A 20,481-nucleotide genomic window follows, 5' to 3' on the forward strand; every position below is an offset into this window, starting at 1 on the left:
TTGCCCGGAATTGAGCAAGAAACCTGGAAGAAGAACACAAGCGTAGTCGTCGTCGTAGGAATCGAAGACTAGCAACGAAGAAGCAAATCCACCACATAAAAGGAAAGTATAAGCATACAAGATACACATGGTAATGTTAAATGCGCAATCAAAGGATGATGCATGACATATAGGGATGATGCATGACATATAGGGATGATGCATGACATATAGGGATGATGCGTGACATATTAAGAATCCCGAAAGTAAATCCGATATACGATCACCAAGTTAAATGGAGTCCGAATCATCTACACATAGCCTCTAAATAACTCCATATGCAAGGAATAGAGTTTAATTGGTTAATTACACACAATAATATTATAGTTGTATTATCATGTATGAGAATGACATGAATAGGTGCGATGCAGGCTTTAAAACAAGAACAACACACCAAACAAACAACTCGGTCGGGTTGCACACACCAACGAGGTACCTGCAACTATCGATACTATCGGTACATACACGGCATCTCATACAACACATGAATATCATCGGTCGCAACCTACGGATCTACGCCGAAGAACGGTCGGTTCACGGACGGTCGCTCGTTATACCTTGGACTCGTTGCGACGTCGCGATGTAGAGGAAGTAGTCGACGTAGTCGAGGTAGTCGTACACATAGTCGTCGTAGTCGAAGTAGCTGTTCACGTAAGCGATGTAGTCGTCGCGGCGAAGTAGTCGTTCACGGGACCGGCTCGAAGGTTCAAGGCGATGTTGGTCTCCACGGTGCCGATGAGGTGTGGCAGCAACACGTGCAGTAGCGAGGCATCTTGACGCGGAGCAACTACAACACAGCAGGAGGCGCTGACCAGCAGAGCCCACACGTCAAGATTTCAACTATTTCAGGAAAAGAAGAAAAAGGAAAAGAGGGCACGGGCTTGGGCTTGGATCTGGCTTGGGCTTGGGCGAGCCGGGCTTGCTCGGGCCTTCGGGCTGGAGGCAGAGGAGGCTGGTGGGGAGTGCTGTAGGCGGGCGGCGTGCGTGGAGGCGGTCGCCGGCGGCTCACAGCAGGCGAGGGAGGCCGTCGGCGCGAGGCCACGGCAGGCGGGCGTCGCGGCTAGGAACAGAGGCCGGGAGGAGGTGGTCGTGGGCACGCGTGGTGGAGGGCGGAGCAGGAAGAGAGGGCGGCCAGGCGGAGGCGTGCGGAGAGCGAGGGACGCCCGGGGAGAGGAGGGCGCGCGGGGCGGACGCGGGAGGAGGCGGCTCCGGCGCAGAGGGAGAAGGGCGCGCGGGCGAGCGCGGGGCAGAGAGGCGGAGCAGGGGAGGCGCGCGCGAGGAGAGGCGGAGCGGCGCCGCGGCGAGGGGGCTTGGTGGCGCGGCAGGCATGGGACAGAGGAGGCGCTCGGGCGGGGGAGAAGGCCGCGGGGAAGGGAGCTCGCCCAGGGAGAGAGAGAGAGAGAGAGGGGGGGGGGGGGGCGGCCATGGAGATGGAGCAGTGGCAGAGAGGGAGGCGCCTGGGTGAATGAAGAAGAAGGGGAGAAGGCTGGCGGCGGCTGAGGAAAAGAAATAAAGAGAAAGAAAAAGAAAGAAGGGATTAGGATAGCTTTATAGGTTAGAAAAACCTAGGGTTTGGTTTAGTGGGCTTTTGGGTCAACAAAAGTCTCAAACAAAAATACGGGTTTTACCAATTTATATTTTCGTGATAAATTAAGAGACGAGAGGCTAGGTCTAATTAATTCCGGAAGTAATTTGTCAAATCAAAATAGAATTTCTACAAAAATAGTTTTAGGCTTTCGCGAACACGCGAAAAGGCAAGCACATTAAAGACAGCTTCGTGCAATGAATATGGTTTCATGTGACATGATGCTAATGACATGGCAAAACAATTATGATGACATGAGCATGACAGATGATGACAACAATTAAATTACAAAACAATCCAAAAGGGCTTAAAGGAAAAGGGTTGCTCTCGGGCTGTTACACGGTACGCCTAGGGTTAGGGTTAGACCGCGTTTTGGCTATTTTCGAGACTTTGTTGAACTGCGAGAATCATTCATCTGGAATCCTATACACCATATTCGTTTTGATAAGGTGTTTTTATCTACTGAAATTTCGAGTATAATCTCTCGTTCTGCTGGGAATTGGAAGATTGCGAAACCACTTGTGGTTGGCGGACTACTGCGCAAGTGTGTGGTGTTGCGAATTTCCATTGGGTTGCAAGTTCGTCGTGCGGTGACGGGTGAACAGCTAGAAGATTTGTAGAATCATACAAGTTATCCGCGTTGCTCTCTGAGAAGATCGGGCCACCCCTTATCAACGTTCCGAATTAACTGACGTGTATTTGTATAGATATACAAATCAGTTAATTCAGGATGGATGAAATATAAGACATGCAGAAAAACAGACAAACATCGCTTGTACTCCATATCTGATTGTTATTAAATGCTATTTATACCGGAAAAAACATTACAGATCATCACTTTACAATATTGGAAATCAAAAGGTGCAATATGTGTTCTCTCCTTCCTACCGCAAGGTCATGTCCTTTATTTATTGTCAAGGGATGAAATCTCGTTGCCTCGATATGATACGTACTCGTACGTGATTTGTTTAGACGTGGGGAGAATCTCAGGATGCGACTAACACATACATTTACGCAGGTCTAAACCACCTCGGATTGGGTACCAACTCTACTCATGTCTTGTTGAGATTATCGGACACTTAAAGTACAATAGTGTTTACGATTGGGGTATTTGGCGACTCAGCGGGTTAGGATTATGTGTGTATGGTAGGCTCTTGCAATCTCTTGATTACTCTCCCTTCTCGCGGGCATCTGGCCATCCTTTTATAGTCGCAGTATGGCGGTTGCTCCTCTGTATTATGGTAGAATTTCATGTTGCGTCGAGCAGGTCTCCTAATACAATACGAATGATGCAGTGTAGTCGAGTGTGGCAGGTGCCAAGCCTCCAAGGTATCCACATGTACATGGAGAAACTTCGTGCGACCGATTGCGAAATCCGATGGCACATCTTGGGCGCAAGAATGATGACATCTGTGTCATATTGTCTTCTATAACCCTTCACGAGTTGATCTACTCTACTTAACATCCCAAAATATGCTCAACACTTGAGGCTCTTGAGGACTCTATACACAAAGATCACTTAGATCCAATCATTGTGGATTCCTTACTCATAAGGCTATGACCCTATACGTCATGATCACTTGGATACGACTTAAAGTCAGTCCGAGTTCTCACATGTGGCTTTGAGTACACTACTCGCTCCAAGTGTTCTCAAATTCAAGCTGATAGCTGGTAGCGGCTCCTAGAACACGCCAACTCTCAAGTGCTCGCAAATTTGTGATGACAAATCATACAACGTGGTAAATGCAACACTACTTTTGTCATGCTATATGTGTTGTTGGGTTAAATTAGACGAATACTTGTAATCCGTGTTGGAAGCTTGACCTCTCGCGTCAAACATGTGATGCATATTTTTGAAACCTGATTAATTGATAATCAAATATGCATGGACTTGCTTTGTGAATCTTATCACTTGAGAGACCCAAAGTTATCTATCCAAGTCGGGGGAGGGGGGCAAATCCTATTTTGACATGTTGGACGGGATATCCAAAAATTACCTATTATGGGGGAGCATTTGATAGCTCATAAGTATGCTGATTCATGTCTCGAGAACATGTGAAGATCTCAAGCCTAGGACATAGCATATACACCTTGCTCCAGACTAACAAATGACAAACATATTGTTGCGTCTCAAAGTTCTTTCTAACTCAGTGATATCCGTGCATGAGTATTAGCATCGTCTACGTCCATGACTTGTGAAGTATAATCATCAAACCAAATCGTATACTACTGATATAAGGATATTTGTCCCATTAACCTGATCATCTAGAGACCATTAGAACAATCTTCATCAATATATGGCCTCACAAAAACAAATCACGTATTGGTTGATACGTATGAATGATGGTGTTCCAAGATAACATGCATAACACATGATTACATAGAAAATACCAGCATCACATGAGTGTCTATAAAGCATATCTCCAACAATGGTTGTGGTTCAAGTAACACGAGCAGCCCAAACCAATAAGCAGAGAAACAATTTCGAGTGTTGACCAGAAAGTATCAAGTGAGCAAAGTTGCATGATCAAAAGTGCAGGCACAAGGTGGAACAATGGGATGTTGCATGGATAATATCGAATATATAATGGTGGAGAAATAGTAAGTAAGATAAATCTAGCTCCATTCCAAAGATAATGTAGGCATGTGTTTCCAAATCATCCGGTCGTCAAAAAAGAACTCAATACTCCTGCTATCCTACCTTCGTATTTCACCGCGGCCATTAAAAAAATGAGTCATTAAGGTTGTGGAAGATCTCGAGATAGTCCGGAAGAGGAGAGAGAAATTGAGAGAAGAAAAAATCACTCGTAATCGGGAGTGGAAAATCTAGCTTCACGGCACGGGTAGCACACCTTCGTGCAAATAGTTACGAGCCATTAGTGGAGCTATGGAGGCCCATGCTGCAAGCTGGCTTGACCTCTTCGTGGATCCAATAGCTCTTGATCATTTGCGCGCAGGCCTCTGCTCTAGTTCTGTCCTTAGCAATAAACACAACAAATTAAGAGAAATAAAGAATATGCTTAAGTTTCTTTTGGCGGTGAACGTGTGTTTGAGAGTCGCGGGAGGCGGGGAAGCGCGGGAAACTAATCTTGTGCGCGCGAAGCTCACTGCCCAGGGTATCGCGGGACCCACACATTCGCTAAACTTGTCAGTGACCTCATAACCCTTCGTGCCTCGTTAGGCTAGTCGTTCTCATTTCCGCCTCTCTGCTTCTCCCCGGCCAAATCTTTCCCCCTGAAAGGCCGAAACAAATCCAGAACCAATCGGCTTATGATTATTTTGTCGCACTGATGGGAATCCCCAATCTTCTCCGCTTCATGAAGCCATTCATCGAGCCCGTGCACATCAAGAAGTACACCGGCCAACGGGTAAATAGATCCCCCAATATTTCACCTTGCACTCGCACTTTTCTGTTACAATTTCATCCATCTATCGGATTTATCGCTGCTTGTTCTTTGCGTCGGCAGGTCGGTATCGATGCCTACACTTGGCTACACAAAGGAGCCTATTCTTGCAGCATGGAGCTGTGCTTGGACCCTAAGAGCGGCGGTGCCAGGCGCTACATCAGCTATTTCATGCACCATATCAACCTCCTGCGGCATCATAAGGTTGTGCCCGTCGTCGTCTTTGACGGGTGCAGCATGCCCTGCAAGTCAGCCACGGATAAAGACAGGCACAAGTATGCCTATTCGAACTGTCATACCATCTGCTTGAGAAATGCAGTTCCTTTTTTTTCATCTGTTAGCTAACTTAGTGTGATCAGTTGAGATTGTATGATTTGTTAGCATGGGAGGTATTTTAATTGTTGCAACACTAGCATTGTGCGTTAACTCCTTGCACAGCTTTGTTTTAAGGTCACAATGGAGTTGGTTAATCTCTCTAAAAAAACAATGGAGTTGGTTGGTCATCAGATTGGAAACATGTATGGAACCAATAGGAATCGAACTTCTATTGGCGTCAGGAACAGTCCCTTTCAGTAGTTAACTTTCAGTCTTAATGTTTAGATAGTACTCCCTCTGTTGGTTGGATTGTCCGTTCTAGTGAGAGGCCATGGCTAGCGAGTCCCTACAAGTGGTCTAGACTTGTTTTGCTTTGATGAGTAGGTTTGTTTGGTGTGCTCATCTTATAACGCCTAACGAACCCGTTCTGGATCAAAGTTTAGCACCGACTCCGATTTGGCGGAATTTTCCGTCCTAGTGAGGGAACATGCCTAGCGAGTCCCTACAAGTGGTGTAGTCTTGTTTCGCTTTGATGAGTAGCTTTGTTTGGTGGGCTCATCCCAGTACCTCCAATGGACACGTTCTGCATCAAAGTTTAGCACCGACTCCGATTTGGCTGAATTTTCCGTCCAAGTGAGGGAACATGCCTAGCGAGTCCCTATAAGTGGTCTAGTCTTTTTTCGCTTCGACGAGTAGCTTTGTTTGGTGGGCTCATCCTCGTACCTAAAATGGACACGTTCGGGATCAAAGTTTAGCACAGACTCCGATTTGGCTGAACTGTCCGTCCTATTGAGGGACCAAGCCTAGCGAGTCCCTACAAGTGGTCTAGTCTTGTTTCGCTTCCATGAGTAGCGTTGTTTGGTGTGCTCATCCTAGTACCTCAAATGGACATGTTCCGGATCAAAGTTTAGCACCGACACCGATTTGGCCGACTTGTCCGTCCTAGTGAGGGACCATGCCTAGCGAGTTCATACAAGTGGTCTAGTCTTGTTTCGCTTTGATGAGTAGCTTTGTTTGGTGTGCTCATCCTAATACCTTAAATGGACACGTTCCGGATCAAAGTTTAGCACCGACTCCGATTTGGCTGGATTGTCCGTTCTAGTGAGAGGCCATGGCTAGCAAGTCCTTACAAGTGGTCTAGACTTGTTTCACTTTGAGGAGTAGCTTTGTTTGGTGTGCTCATCTTGATATGGGTGTGGGTGGCCCGATCTTTCGATGAGATTGATAACTCTCGATTTGGGTAGGAGGCGACGTTGACAATCCGACTACGGCCTAGGAGGCAGCGCCTTAGCAATCGATACACCAACTCCAGAGGGTTATTGATCATGTGGGTGCACGATCAACCTGACCACGAAGGTTTTTGTTCCTGCAAGCAATCGAAGACCAAGCAAGAACAAGATAAATAGCGGATGCAATCTCAAATTGCGAATATACTATATCAAACCAATGTCTCGACGAGACGATAAGTTGGAGTCTTGACGACGGTAAAACAGGTGGTCTAACCGACACACGCGATTACACGATAGTAGCAAAGATGACTAAACTTTATCTAATCAAAACCCAAGGCTCCTTAGGGGAGCTCATGGGTATATAAAGGAGGAGGGAGAGATATTTTCGTGCACCTTGAGTAAGGAGGCCGAAATCCAACTCTATCTCTAACTTTCCTAACAAACTACAACTCTTTAGGAAACAGAAAAACAGATCCGTCATCTTGTTTTGTCCGCCACGGTCAGCACGAGTCGAATCTCTTGATGGGGCCAGATCCGTTGGAAAGATCTTGTTTTGCTTGATTTGGACTCGGGATGCGGCCTGGGTGATTAAAACAAATTCGGGTCTCCTGACAGCTCGGACCCGAATCGGATTCAATTTTAGTTCATAATATCTTTCTCTAGCAAGCTCCGAATCATGTGGCGTTTGATTTGTTTGAAAGTAGACTTGATAGGCTTCACTTTGAATCTCCCTTTGCAGGCTATCACACTTCATCTTCACTTTGGACTTGTAAAGTTCAATAAGATGCCTACATAATAAGATTACACAAGATAGTAGCTCCGCCTCTTTGCAAGTAACATATTGGAAACATTTTGTAATTGAATTCACCTGGTTATAATTGTTATTAGATACACCAACAATTAGTGTTCTAATTATCGTATCCATGGTCACCATGGATACGACCATTAATATGATATGGACCATGCCTAGCGAGTCCGATTTGGCCGAATTGTCTGTCCTAATGAGGGACCATGCCTAGCGAGTCCCAACAAGTGGTCTAGTCCTTTTTCGCTTTGATGAGTAGCTTTCGTTTGGGGTGCTCATCTAGTAACGCCAAACGGACCCATTTCGGATCAAAGTTTAGCACCAAGTCCGATTTGGCCGAATTGTCCATCCTAGTGAGGAACCATGCCTAGCGAGTTCCTACAAGTGGTCTATTCTTGTTTTGCTTCCATGAATAACTTTGTTTGGTGTGCTCATCCTAGTACCTCAAATGGACATGTTCCGGATCAAAGTGTAGTATCGACTTTGATTTGGCTGGATTGTCCGTTCTAGTGAGAGGCCATGGCTAGTGAGTCCCTACAAGTGGTCTAGTATTGTTTCGGTAAGACGAGTAGCTTTTGTTTGGTGTGCTCATCTTAGAACGCCAAACGGACCCATTCCGGATCAAAGTTTAGCACCGACTGCGATTTGGCTGCATTGTCCGTCCTTGTGAGGGAACATGCCTAGCGAGTCCCTACAAGTGGTCTAGTCTTGTTTCGCTTCGATGAGTAGCTTTGTTTGGTGGGCTCATCCTTGTACCTCAAATGGACACGTTCTGGATCAAAGTTTAGCACCGACTCCGATTTGGCCGTATTATCCGCCCCAGTGAGGGACCATGCCTAGCGAGTCCCTACAAGTGGTCTAGTCTTGTTTCGCTTCGATGAGTAGCTTTGTTTGGTGGGCTCATCCTAGTACCTCAAATGAACACGTTCTGGATCAAAGTTTAGCACCGAATCCGATTTGGCCGCATTGTCCGCCCCAGTGAGGAACCATGCCTAGCGAGTCTCTACAAGTGGTCTAGTCATGTATTGCTTCGATGAGTAGCTTTGTTTGGTGGGCTCATCCTAATACCTCAAATAGACAAGTTCTGGATAAAAGTTTAGCACAGACTCCGATTTGGCCGAACTGTCCGTCCTACTGAGGGACCAAGCCTAGCGAGTCCGTACAAGTGGTCTAGTCTTGTTTCGCTTCGATGAGGAGGTTTGTTTGGTGTGCTCATCCTAGTACCTCAAATGGACACTTCCGGAACAAAGTTTAGCACCGACTCCGATTTGGCCGCATTGTCCGTCCTAGTGAGGGACCATCCCTAGTGAGTTCCTAGTAGTGGTCTAGTCTTGTTTTCGCTTCGATGAGTAGCTTTATATGGTGTGGTCATCCTAGTACATCAAACGGGCAAGTTCCCGATAAAAGTTTAGCACCGACACCGATTTTGCCGCATTGTCCGTCCTAGTGAGGGACCATGCCTAGCGAGTCCGTACAAGTGGTCCTATCTTGTTTCGTTTCGATGAGTAGCTTTGTTTGGTGCGCTCGTCCTACTACCTCAAATGGACACGTTCTGGATCAAAGTTTAGCACGGACTCCGATTTGGCCGAACTGTCCGTCCTACTGAGGGACCATGACTAGCGAGTCCGTACTAGTGGTCTAGTTTTTTTCGCTTAGATGAGTAGTTTTGTTTGGTGTTCTCATCCTAATACCTCAAATGGACACGTTCCGGATCAAAGTTTAGCACCAACTCCAATTTGGCCGCATTGTCCGTCCCAGTGAGGAACCATGCCTAGCGAGTCCCTACAAGTGGTCTAGACTTGTTTTGCTTTGATGAGTAGGTTTGTTTGGTGTACTCATCTTATAACGCCTAACGGACCCGTTCAGGATCAAAGTTTAGCACCGACTCCGATTTGGCGGAATTTTCCGTCCTAGTGAGGGAACATGCCTAGCGAGTCCCTACAAGTGGTGTAGTCTTGTTTCGCTTCGATGAGTAGCTTTGTTTGGTGGGGTCATCCCCGTACCTCCAATGGACACGTTCTGCATCAAAGTTTAGCACCGACTCTGATTTGGCTGAATTTTCCGTAAGTGAGGGAACATGCCTAGCGAGTCCCTATAAGTGGTCTAGTCTTTTTTTGCTTCGACGAGTAGCTTTGTTTGGTGGGCTCATCCTAGTACCTAAAATGGACACGTTCGGGATCAAAGTTTAGCACAGACTCCGATTTGGCTGAACTGTCCGTCCTATTGAGGGACCAAGCCTAGCGAGTCCCTACAAGTGGTCTAGTCTTGTTTCGCTTCCATGAGTAGCGTTGTTTGGTGTGCTCATCCTAGTACCTCAAATGGACATGTTCCGGATCAAAGTTTAGCACCGACACCGATTTGGCCGACCTGTCCGTCCTAGTGAGGGACCATGCCTAGCGAGTTTCTACAAGTGGTCTAGTCTTTTTTCGCTTCGATGAGTAGCTTTGTTTGGTGTGCTCATCCTAATACCTTAAATGGACACGTTCCGGATCAAAGTTTCGACTCGTGCTGACCGTGGCGGACAAAACAAGCGGACGGATCTGTTTTTCTGTTTCCTAAAGAGTTGTAGTTTGTTAGGAAAGTTAGAGATAGAGTTGGATTTCGACCTCCTTACTCAAGGTGGACGAAAATATCTCTCCCTCCTCCTTTATATACCCCATGAGCCCCCCTAAGGAGCCTTGGGTTTTGATTAGATAAAGTTTAGCCATCTTTGCTACTTTCGTGTAATCGCGTGTGTCGGTTAGACCACCTGTTTTACCGTCGTCAAGACTCCAACTTATCGTCTCGTTGAGACATTGGTTTGATATAGTATACTCGCAATTTTAGATTGCATCCGCTATTTATCTTATTCTTGCTTGTTCTTCCATTGCTTGCAGGAACAAAGACCTTCGTGGTCAGGTTGATAGTGCCCCCGCGTGATCAATAACTCTCTGGAGTTGGTGTATCGATTGCTAAGGCGCTGCCTCCTAGGCCGTAGTCGGATCGTCAACGTCACCTCCTACCCAAATCGAGAGTTACCAATCTCATCGAAAATCGGGCCACCCCGCACCCACATCAGGAGGGGGCCCAGCGGGCAGAGCAACAGCGCCACGTGACCGCGTGACGGGCGTCGAGTGCGCAGTCTCGGCAGGACGAGGAGTGAAGCGCACGGCGCATTTAATGAGCCGACAGGAGGGAAGTTACCCGTCTAGTCGGGTAAACAGTGACTGTCCAGGGCTAGTTCGTAGGCCTTAGGCCCTTAGCTGAGGAGTTGGCACTCATGCATGCCACCAGCGCACCGAGGGGGAGTTGCCATGTCTCCCTGCTCGCCACTTGTAATGCATGCACCGTGTCACCTGTGGTATCCCCTTGGTTATAAAAGGAGGATTCCCGCCAACGGTCAAAGGGTTTCACATTTTTCTACGGTTCGACGATCACACGGTTGGACGGACTCATAGTTCGCCACTAGCAGTATCCTGAAGTAGCCAAGAGCACTTAGGCAAAAAAAGGCACTCGGGGACTCTCCCCCCGGCAACGTTTAAACCTTTGATTTACAGTCAATACCAGTTCAGACAAGCAGGACGTAGGGTTTTACACCTCCTGGTGGCCCGAACCTGGGTAAAAAACGTGCGTGCATGTGTCATTAGCCTGCGTGTATTCTGGGTACATCACTTCGCAGGTTACGTGCGCCATCGGCCTCGCCGGCGATCGCCGGAGCGATCCCTGACGCCCCTGCTGAACCTAAAAAGGGGGCGTGGCCGCACGCCCCCGGTGTCGGAGCCCCGTGCGACGACATCTGGCGCGCCAGGTAGGGGGCGCGAGAGAAGAGCTCGCCGGTGACCGCCGGCAGCAGTGTTTGCATCAACGTCGGCCTCGTCTTCTTCGCCGACGGGACCGGCTACCATGCCCCGCAAGCGGGCTGGTGACCCTCGGATAGCCACGCGTGAGGCCCCAACGGCACACACGCGGTCGTCAGTGCCACCCGCGTCGGGGGCTCAGGAGGACCCAGAGCCCTTGCGAGTGCAGCAGTCGTAGCTGCCTCCTCCGCCCCCTCGGCCGTTGGCAGATAACCGGCTGAGGGAACCGGCGGCTCCTAGCGCCGGGGCCAGCCGGGCGAGCGGGCATGGTGCCGCCCGCGCTGGCCAGCGAGTCGAGTCGCGGGCTGATGACACGCAGCGACAGCGGCACCATGAGCATACCACGTCAGGAGCGACGCCCGAGGGCTCACACCCCGCGCACTTGGAGGCGTCCGGGGCCATAGTGGACCGCAGCCGCTCGGGAAATCGGCTGCCCCCCGCACGAACCCCGGCGAAAGCCATCATCGCCGCGCGGGTCATGGTGCGGTATGAACCGCAGCAAGGCATGCCGACGCACGAGACGTGGGGCGAGGAGTTGGACGCGCTCCTCGCTCTGGCCGCCCAGCAGCCGCAAGGCGAGGGTGTCCCGATAGGCTCCAGCCACGGGCAGAACCCAGAGCGCGGAGACGCGCCCCCCGCCTCACGACAGGGGGAGAACCCTCCCCCGCAGGGAGGCCAGGGAAACGGGGACCCGGAGGGGTCCTCGGACTCGTCACCCACTGTCACGCGGGGCGACGCGCGCGGCATTCTAAATGCCCGGCAGCAAGAGGATCTGCGCCAGCGCCTGGAGCGCCGCCGTCGGCGCAAGGTAGAGCGCTCGCGCCCGGAGGAGCAGGAGGATGCTCCTATGGGCCCCGAGGACGGTTGCGCCGCGTTCACGCGCGAGCTGCGCCGGGTGACGTGGCCCCGCAAGTTCCGAGCGCCAGCGCTCGGCGCATACGACAGGACCGTGAATCCCAAGGATTTCCTCTTGACCAACACGTTGGGGATGCATGCCATCGGCGCTGACGACAAGGTCAGGGCCAACTGGTTCCCAATGGTTCTGAAAGGATCAGCGAGAACCTGGCTGCTCCACCTGCCCGCCGGGTCCATCGCCACTTGGCGGACCTGCGCGAACAGTTTGTGAGCGCGTTCCAGGGCGGCTACAAGCGCCCAGGAACCATGGCGGAACTGCACACCATCGTGCAGAAGCTGAGAGAGACGTTGTGGAGCTTGATCAACCGCTTCTCCATCCTCTCCTACTCTATCCCGGGGGCGGAGGCAGCCGCCATCGTCAACGCCTTCGCCATCAACGTCCGCGACCCCAAAATGCGCGAGAAGCTGAGCACGCATCGGATCTGGACGACGCAGGATCTATACACCCTGGCGCACAAGTGTGCCATGGCTGAGGAAGGGCGCTCAGAGCCCCGGCGAGGGTTCACAAAAGAAGGGTTCCCGCAAGCACAGCGGAAAGTAGGTTCTCGCTGCAGACTCGGGGGCTCCTGTCGCGAGGCCTGCAAAGAAGGCCTCACTGGGTGGTGGGTCTGGCGGCAAGCAGGGTGATGCGCCCCGCTGCCCCATCCACAACAACTCCACCCACGACGCGCAGGACTGTCGCATCCTACAGGGGATCAGGCAACGCCATGAGGAGCGCCGCGCTGCTGGCGCTTGCTTCAACTGCGGCGACATCGGGCATCACTCCTGAGATTGCCCGAACGATCCCAGAGCAGGGCCGAGGCATGCCGGTGGCGCTGCCGACAGAGACGAACCCCAGGGGGGACGCAACAGGGCTCGCGCTGAGGAGCAGCACGAGTCCGACTGCACTGGTGGCGACGAGCTGGGCTTCCAGGAGCCTCGCGGCGTCGCCTGTATCCATAGGGGAGCCTATGCTCTCCCATCCCATGCCACGGTGAAGCGCCTCACCCGCGACATGTGCGTGCTGTTGCCGGACACGGAGCCGCAACAGACGCTGAGGTGGTCACATGTGCCGAGCACCTTCAGCGCGGATGATCACCCAGCGCGGTAGCTGGGTTCAGGGGTAATACCCTTCGTTGTTTCACTGATCATCAGCAATATGACGGTGACCAAGGTACTGGTGGACAACGGAGCAGGGCTTAACCTCCTGTCCGCCAGGCTGGTGGAGAAACTCCAGCTGCCAGTGGAGCAGCTGAAGCCCACCGACCCGTTCCGGGGGGTAAACCCCGGGATCGTGCGCCCACTAGGGCGCATCACGCTGCCGGTAACCTTCGGGTCCCGAGAAGCGTTCAGTACCGAGCACATAGTGTTCGACGTGGCACACACCCCGTTGCCTTACAACGGGATCCTTGGTCGGCCAGCGCTGATCAAGTTCATGGCGGCTACGCATTGCGCCTATGGCGTGATGAAGATGCCGTCCGTATATGGAGTTCTCTCCATCAGGTGCGACCTCAAGGACGCGGCCTGGTGCGTTGGCGAGGTCGTTAGGGCCGCCGCCGCGGCTGACACCGGCGACGAAGACGTTGCCAGAGACGACAGCTCGCCGGGCGATGCCCCGGCAATGAAGAAGGCCAGCGCTACCCCGCAAGAGCTTGCCGGGGGAAGCGCAGGCTCGAGCTCGTGCCCCGGCAAGGGACAGAAGCTCCGGGAGGAGGCCGCCAAGGTGAAGAAGCTGCTCCTCCAAGCCGGCAACATGGAACGCACCGTCACCGTCGGTGCGAACCTTCCTCCGGGATAACGCCAACGTGTTCGCTTGGGAACCGTCGGATCTTCCCGGAGTCCCCAGGGAGGTGATTGAGCATTGGCTCGCAGTGCACCCGGACGCGCGCCCCGTCAAGGAGAAGATTCGGCGGCAAGCAGATGAGCGTAAAGATTTCATCAAGCAGGAGGTGGTCAGCTCAGTGCTGGTTGCCGAGAGGGACGAAGATGTTCCAGGGACTGAGGCTGTGGGGCAGGGGGCGGAGCGGCCCCCAGCAGCCGCCTCAGACCCAGGGACCACCCCCGAGCCGGCAGCTCCTGCACCGCGTAAGCGAATAGTGCAGCACTCGGTGTACTTCGTCAGCACGGTGATGCGCGACGCGCGCACGAGGTACCCGCAAGTGCAAAAGCTCCTCTTGGGGATTCTTCTTGCGTCCCGCAAGCTGCGCCATTACTTCTAGGCGCACCGCATCACGGTGGTGTCGGGGTTTTGTGTCGAGCGAGCCCTCACCAACCGCGAAGCCACCGGGAGGGTGGCCGAATGGAGGATGGAGTTGTCGGAGTTTGACCTCCACTTCACCAACTCCAAGAGCATCAAGAGTACGGCCTTGGTGGACTTCGTCGCTGAGTGGACGTCGACGAGCGTGAGAGAGGATGAGCCGGAGACCAGCCTACCCGGCAAGCTGGACGAGGACCATCGGGTCCTCTACTTCGACGGCGCGTTCAGCCTCCAAGGAGCTGGCGCCGGGGTCGTCATCGAGTCACCGACAGGGGATCAGCTGAGGTTTGTTGTCCAGCTCGATTTCCCGAACTCCACCAACAACACGGCGGAGTACCAGGGTTTGCTCGCCGGGTTACGGGCAGCGATCGCCCTCGACATCAAGCGCCTGGTTGTTCGTGGGGGCTCTCAGCTCGTGATCAACCAGGTGAACAAGGACTACGACTGCCCACAGATGGCGCCGTACATGGAGGAAGTCCGCAGGCTGGAACGTAAGTTCAAAGGTTTGCGATTCGAGCACGTCAAGCGAAAGGATAACTTCGCTGCTGACGAGATAGCCAAGATGGCAGCGGAGCGCCGGAAGCCTCCGACGGGAGTGTTCTGCCAGAAGCAGGCGGTTCCTTCAGTCGCCCCCGAGCCTACTGCCGGGGACGCCCCTCCAGCAACCGAAGGAACGCCTGCAACAGCAGGGGTCCATGCCGCTGACATAGCGGCATGCGTTGGCAAGGAGACCCCTCCCTGGGCGGTGGAAATCGCCTGCTACTTGAAGGAGGAGGCTCTCCCGGAAGATGACGTTGCCGCAGAGCGAGTAGCGCGGCAAGCAAAAATGTACACTGTGGTGGATGGAAACCTCTATCGCAGACGTGCAAACGGGGCAAGCTCATATGCGTGCCGCAAGACGAAGGGCGTGAGCTGCTGGAGGAGATACACCGAGGCACATGCTCACACCATGTGGTCTCTCGGGGTTTAGCTGGCAAGGCGTTTCGGCACGGTTTCTACTGGCCCTCGGCCCTGGCCGACGCGGAGCGGCTGGTGAAGACGTGCGAAGCATGCCAGTTCCACTCGAAGAAGAGCAACCAGCCAGCGCAGGCCCTACACGTCATCCCTTCCTCGTGGCCGTTCGCAGTCTGGGGGCTCGATATCGTCGGCAAGCTACCGAGGGCAGTTGGTGGTTACGAATATTTGTTCGTGGCTGTCGACAAGTTTTCCAAGTGGGTGGAAGTGGAACCAGTGCGGAAGGTGACCGCCCAGGTGGCCATCAAGTTTTTCAAGAGCATTGTGTGCCGGTTTGGTGTGCCTAACGGCATCATCACCGACAACGGCACGCAATTCACGAGCGCAGTGTTCCAGGCCTACTGTGAGGGCATGGGCACCAAGTTGCACTTCGCGTCCGTTGCTCATCCGAGAAGTAACAGGCAGGCGGAGCGAGCCAACGCAGAAGTGCTGCGGGGACTCAAGACGAGAACCTTTGACAAGCTCAAAGGCCACGAGAAACACTGGGTTGAAGAACTCCAGCCCGTGTTGTGGTCAATCAGGACCACACCTAGTCGGGCAACGAGCGAAACTCCTTTCGCCCTTGTCTACGGGGTAGAAGCGGTGCTGCCCCTCGAGCTCAAGCAGGGATCTCCCCGAGTACGCGCGTACGGCAACACCAGCCAACACGAGCAAAGGGTCGACGATCTAAACTTCATCGAAGAGCTTCGATGCCGGGTTGCTGTGCGAGCCACGCGCTATCAGCAAGGACTAACTCGTTATCACGACAAGCAAGTCCATTCCCGGGGACTCGAGAACGGAGACCTTGTCCTGCGCCGGATACAAGGAACGAAGGCCGGGAACAAGTTGACTCCGAAATGGGAGGGGCCCTTCCGGGTAGTGCAGGTGACCAGACCGGGGGCTGTCCGGCTGGAAACCGAAGACGGCTTGCCGGTGCCAAATAGCTGGAATATTGAGCACTTGCGCAAGTTCTACCCGTGAAGCGGCGGAGCCCAACCCTCGGGGGATGCCGCCGATGCATACCTCTCGAACTAGTGTAGCCGGGAAGGCCCCGTGTGTAAACCACTAGTTATTGTGAATAAAGATAAGTGTTTCTTTCCTGAACTTCAAAGTTGCCTTGCTTATTTGTGTGTTCCTCCCTTCTTCTGTCTTCTGCTTTTGGTGCACGAAAGTGTCTTTCCATACTTGGTTGTGAGCAGGGGGCTGTTGGAGCCTCGAAAGCAAAAACCCCGTTGCCGGATCACTCCGCCACGGGGCATGCAGTCATTGGGTTAACCGCGACGTGCATCAGGGGACATGCAGTTGCTGGGTTCCCCGCAACGTGCATCACGGGACGTGTAGTTGCTGGGCTCCCCGCAACATGCACCTCGGCTGGGAAATGGAGTGCTCACATCCAAGTTTGGCATCAACCCTTCCGTGCCCGGGGGCTGGGAGGCAGGCGATTACTCGTGTTGCTTTATGTATTTTCGTGAATTTCGAAAAAAAATTGCAGCACCTCGGGCCTGGTAAGTGTCTAATCTGCAGGAAAAGGTGGAATCTTACGCACTGTAATACCCGTGGGCTGCCCACGGGTCGCGGCATGTAGCAGTGCCTTGTGGTGCGGGACGACTGCAACATGAGGGACTCACCGCACTCCGAGGCTCTCGACCCAGGAGGGGGCCGCCACGTGTGCCACAGCCACTTGGCATGCAGGGTGGAGAAGACTACACCACATTTCAAGGGGAGGGATGCCACGGGTGCTGCACTGATTCGTTGCGCGCGGTGGCAAGCCCTTCCCCCGCGCCTATAAAAAGCGCGCTCCAGCCATGGAACGGCTCAGAGCAGAGCCAAGAGAGGGGTTGTTAAGGCGGGCGGTGCCGCGGAGGCGTGATGGTGGTGCATAACATCCGCGCCTGGCGCCGACGGGTGCACTGCCATCGCGCCCTTGCCACATCGCCCCATCAAGCCCACTCCGAGGGGCGTCGCAGAGGCACGGTGGCGGTGCATGCAGTCAGCGCTCCGTGCCGACAGGTGCACGGCCACCGTGCCCTTGCTGCGCCTCCTCTAGCGAGCGGCTCCTGGGCGAGGGCTGCCGTGGAGGCACTGTGGTGGTGCATTCCATCGGCGCCCGGCGCCGACGGGTGCACGATCGCAGTGCCCCTGCCGCATCCCTCCAGAGGACACCTCCGCAAGGAGCAGGGGATGCCGCGGAGACACCATGGTGGTGCATGCCATTGGCACCCCGCGCCGACGGGTGCACCACCATAGTGTCCCTACCCCGTTTCCCTAAGAGAGGGCCACTATAGGCGGGGGTCATCGCGAGGACACTGTGATGGCGCCGGGGCCGGCGTTTGCCGTCCGTTCCGGCCCATCACCGCGTCCTTGCCACGGCCCTCGAGCAGTTTTGCTCCCAGGCAGCGAGGGCTGCTGCGGGAACATCGTGGCGTCCTTGTTGCCCGCTTTCGGCGGTGGTGGCGAGGAAGCCACGATGTCCCTGTTGCGGCCCTCAGAAGGGTTTTTCCCAAGCAGCGAGGGCTGCTGTGGGGACGCCGCGACGTCCTCGTCGCCCGCGGACAGCGGCGCTGCCAAGGAAGTCACGGCGTCCCTGCCGCACCCCTCGGAAAAGGCTCCTTCGAGGACGAGGGTTGCCGCGGCGTCCCCGCTGCTTCCCTTTATCAGGCACTTTGCAGGGACGGCGAGCCAGGAGTGCACCTCCGGCGAACACTCCGGGCGCAAGACTGAACGAAAAGCTAAGTGCTGACACCTAAATGGCAAACCCAATAAGAACTAAACGTAATTGAACGCTGCTTCGCCAGGTGTGGCCCCGGAACCTGCGCGTGGCTGGAGTGTTAGAAAGACGCTTGCGGGGGGAGTGCGCTCCCCGTGTGGCTTCCTGGGTCCGTCCCGAAAGGGCATGGCTTGGAGTAGTTACCCCGCAAGTGGAGTGGCTCCCCCGCTACCGCTTGACCCCAGGTCGGCACTGCGGGTCCGTCCCGGGTCTGGTCAAGGGTGAGGTGCGTGAGTCCCCCGCAACACAAGGCGAAACACGCAAAGGCTAAAGGAGCCGCCCCGCGAGGCAGCCCTGGGAACAAGGGACAAGAATTAAGCAAATTAAAGAGCTTGATTAACTAAGTGTTGAACGGTTACATAAGCTAATGGAAAAACAATTGTTCAAACGGCGCCAAGCGCCACACTTGCAGGAAAAAGCGAACGAAAGAAGATACATCGGGAAGCGGCAAGGACTGGGAGCCACGGCAACTAGTTGCCGGCGTCTTCTGCCGGGCGCTCCAGGGACGGCTCGGGGTCAGGCTTCCGCTGCATCCGCTCGACCACCTCGTCGACGAACCCGCGCACCGCCTGGGTGTGCATGGGCTCATCCTCGCTGTCCGACCAGGCGTCTAGCAGGGACTCGAAGGAAAACTCCGGGTCCCGGAGGTGTATCCTCGAGAGGATTGTCCCGGCAACCTCCCGGGCGCAGTTCGCGACCTTGTTGGCGCCGAACTGGGCGATCCAGACGTCGAGAGCCCCAAGCTTCCCCACCAGGTCGGAGAAGAAGGGGATCAAGGTGGAGACGTCTGTGCCGTCCACCGCCGCGCCCTGCAGCTCGAACCGGGGTAGCAAGTCGCGCAGCGCCTAGGCGATCTTTAGCAACTTCTCGGTCTATATATGCCGCTGCCCGATCAGTGTGCCATGGTGGAGCCGGGCATCATGCGTGGCCTTCTTGGCCTTGCGGAGGTTGTCCCCCAACGCCGCGAGCTCCGCGGTCTTTACCACGATGTCGTCGCCAGCCTTGGCAAGCTCTTCCCGGACTGCGGCCAGCTCGGTTTCGAGCCTGCCCATCCTGTCCTTGGCGGAGCCAAGCTGGATCTCGTGCCGAGCTGCTGCTCCTACCGCGTCCTCGGTGGCCTTGATCTGCACCGCCAGCTTGATGTTAAGACCCTGAATCTCGCCGCGATAATTGGCGATCAGGTCACTCTTCTCGTCCAGCCGGGCCTGGGCTGCTGCGAGCACCCCGGCGTGCTCCTTCTTGGTCACCTCGAGGGTTGCCGCTAGCGAGTCCAGCTCCCCCTGAAGCTCCGAGCGCTGGGCCTCCAGCTGCCAGTGGAGTTCAGCCTCTGGGACGACCGGTTCCTCGGCGTCCTCCAGGGCTTGCCGGGCAAGACGCGCCTCCTCCCTGGCGAGGCGCGTCTCCTCTCGCAGCCGGGAGAGCTCTTGACGTTCCCTCTCCACGGCTTCCCGCACCTCGCCAAGTTGGCTCTTGGCAACGGCGTGGTGCTCCCTCACCTCGTTGAAAGAGGTGACGAAGCCTTGTTGTTCGTCCCTGATGGCTTCCAGGAACTGGTGCCCCCGCTCAAAGATGCTAGGATCCCAGGTGATGGGATTCCAAGCCAGCCCGGCGAGGGTGCCGAGGTCGGAGTTAGGGGGGCAGCCGAGGACGACGAAGCCCCCGCTGCCATTGTAGGGCTGTGCGGGGGGTCACCCGCTTGCTCCTGGGGATCCTGTCGTCCTTCCCCGGCAGCTCCCCCTTCACCCGCGCCAGGGGACCCTGCGGCTGGAAAAGCCTTCCTGCCCCCGGCAGGAGCCGTTCCCTGCAGGGCTGTAGGCGAATCCACGCCAACCGCATCCGCAGCTGCTGGCGCGTCGCCAAGCACAGTCCCAGTGGTGACGGTGGCCACCATTGCCGCTGTCGCTGGCACGGCAGGGCTTGGTGCGGGAGCCGGTGCCGGCTCCGCCGCCCCCGTGATCTCAACGTTAGGGTCAAGATCAACCACGGTAGTGCTCGCTCCGGGTGCGGGCGTGCTCGTGCCTACAGCAATAAGGAGTGTGAGGATCGACAAGGAAAAGAGCTATCGGAAGCGGACAAGGGTGGCCGGGGCGGTTACCCTGCAAGGCAGATGGACTTACGAGGGGGGCTTCCCCCGCCTCACCTGTGCCGGTGGGAGCCTCCGAGAGGCTTGCCGCGGGCGAGCTGCCGCTTGCTGAAAAAGCAAGTACGTTTGTATGGTTAACTAACAACTGAAAAATGCAGCAAAGGAGGAGCAAAGGAGCCGTACCAGTTGCCGGCCCCACCCCCGTTGGGGCTGGGTCGTCGGCGGGCGCGATAACGGTGCCACTAGCCCCTGTGTCAGTCGGGTCAGCGGCGCC

At 54.6% G+C, this 20,481-nt stretch overlaps 1 protein-coding gene across 1 annotated transcript; it reads left to right on the forward strand.

Moving 5' to 3' along the window:
- Positions 1-4,783: 4,783 nt before the first annotated feature.
- On the forward strand, positions 4,784-5,569 carry LOC112269972 (exonuclease 1-like). The gene is made up of 2 exons (XM_024457546.1): positions 4,784-4,992; positions 5,092-5,569. The coding sequence occupies exons 1-2, from the start codon at positions 4,915-4,917 to the stop codon at positions 5,371-5,373; spliced, it is 360 nt and encodes a 119-aa protein (XP_024313314.1). The 5' UTR covers positions 4,784-4,914; the 3' UTR covers positions 5,374-5,569.
- The last annotated feature ends 14,912 nt before the right edge of the window (positions 5,570-20,481 follow it).

This window comes from Brachypodium distachyon, chromosome 1 (assembly GCF_000005505.3).
Source record: "Brachypodium distachyon strain Bd21 chromosome 1, Brachypodium_distachyon_v3.0, whole genome shotgun sequence".
NCBI lineage: Eukaryota > Viridiplantae > Streptophyta > Magnoliopsida > Poales > Poaceae > Brachypodium > Brachypodium distachyon.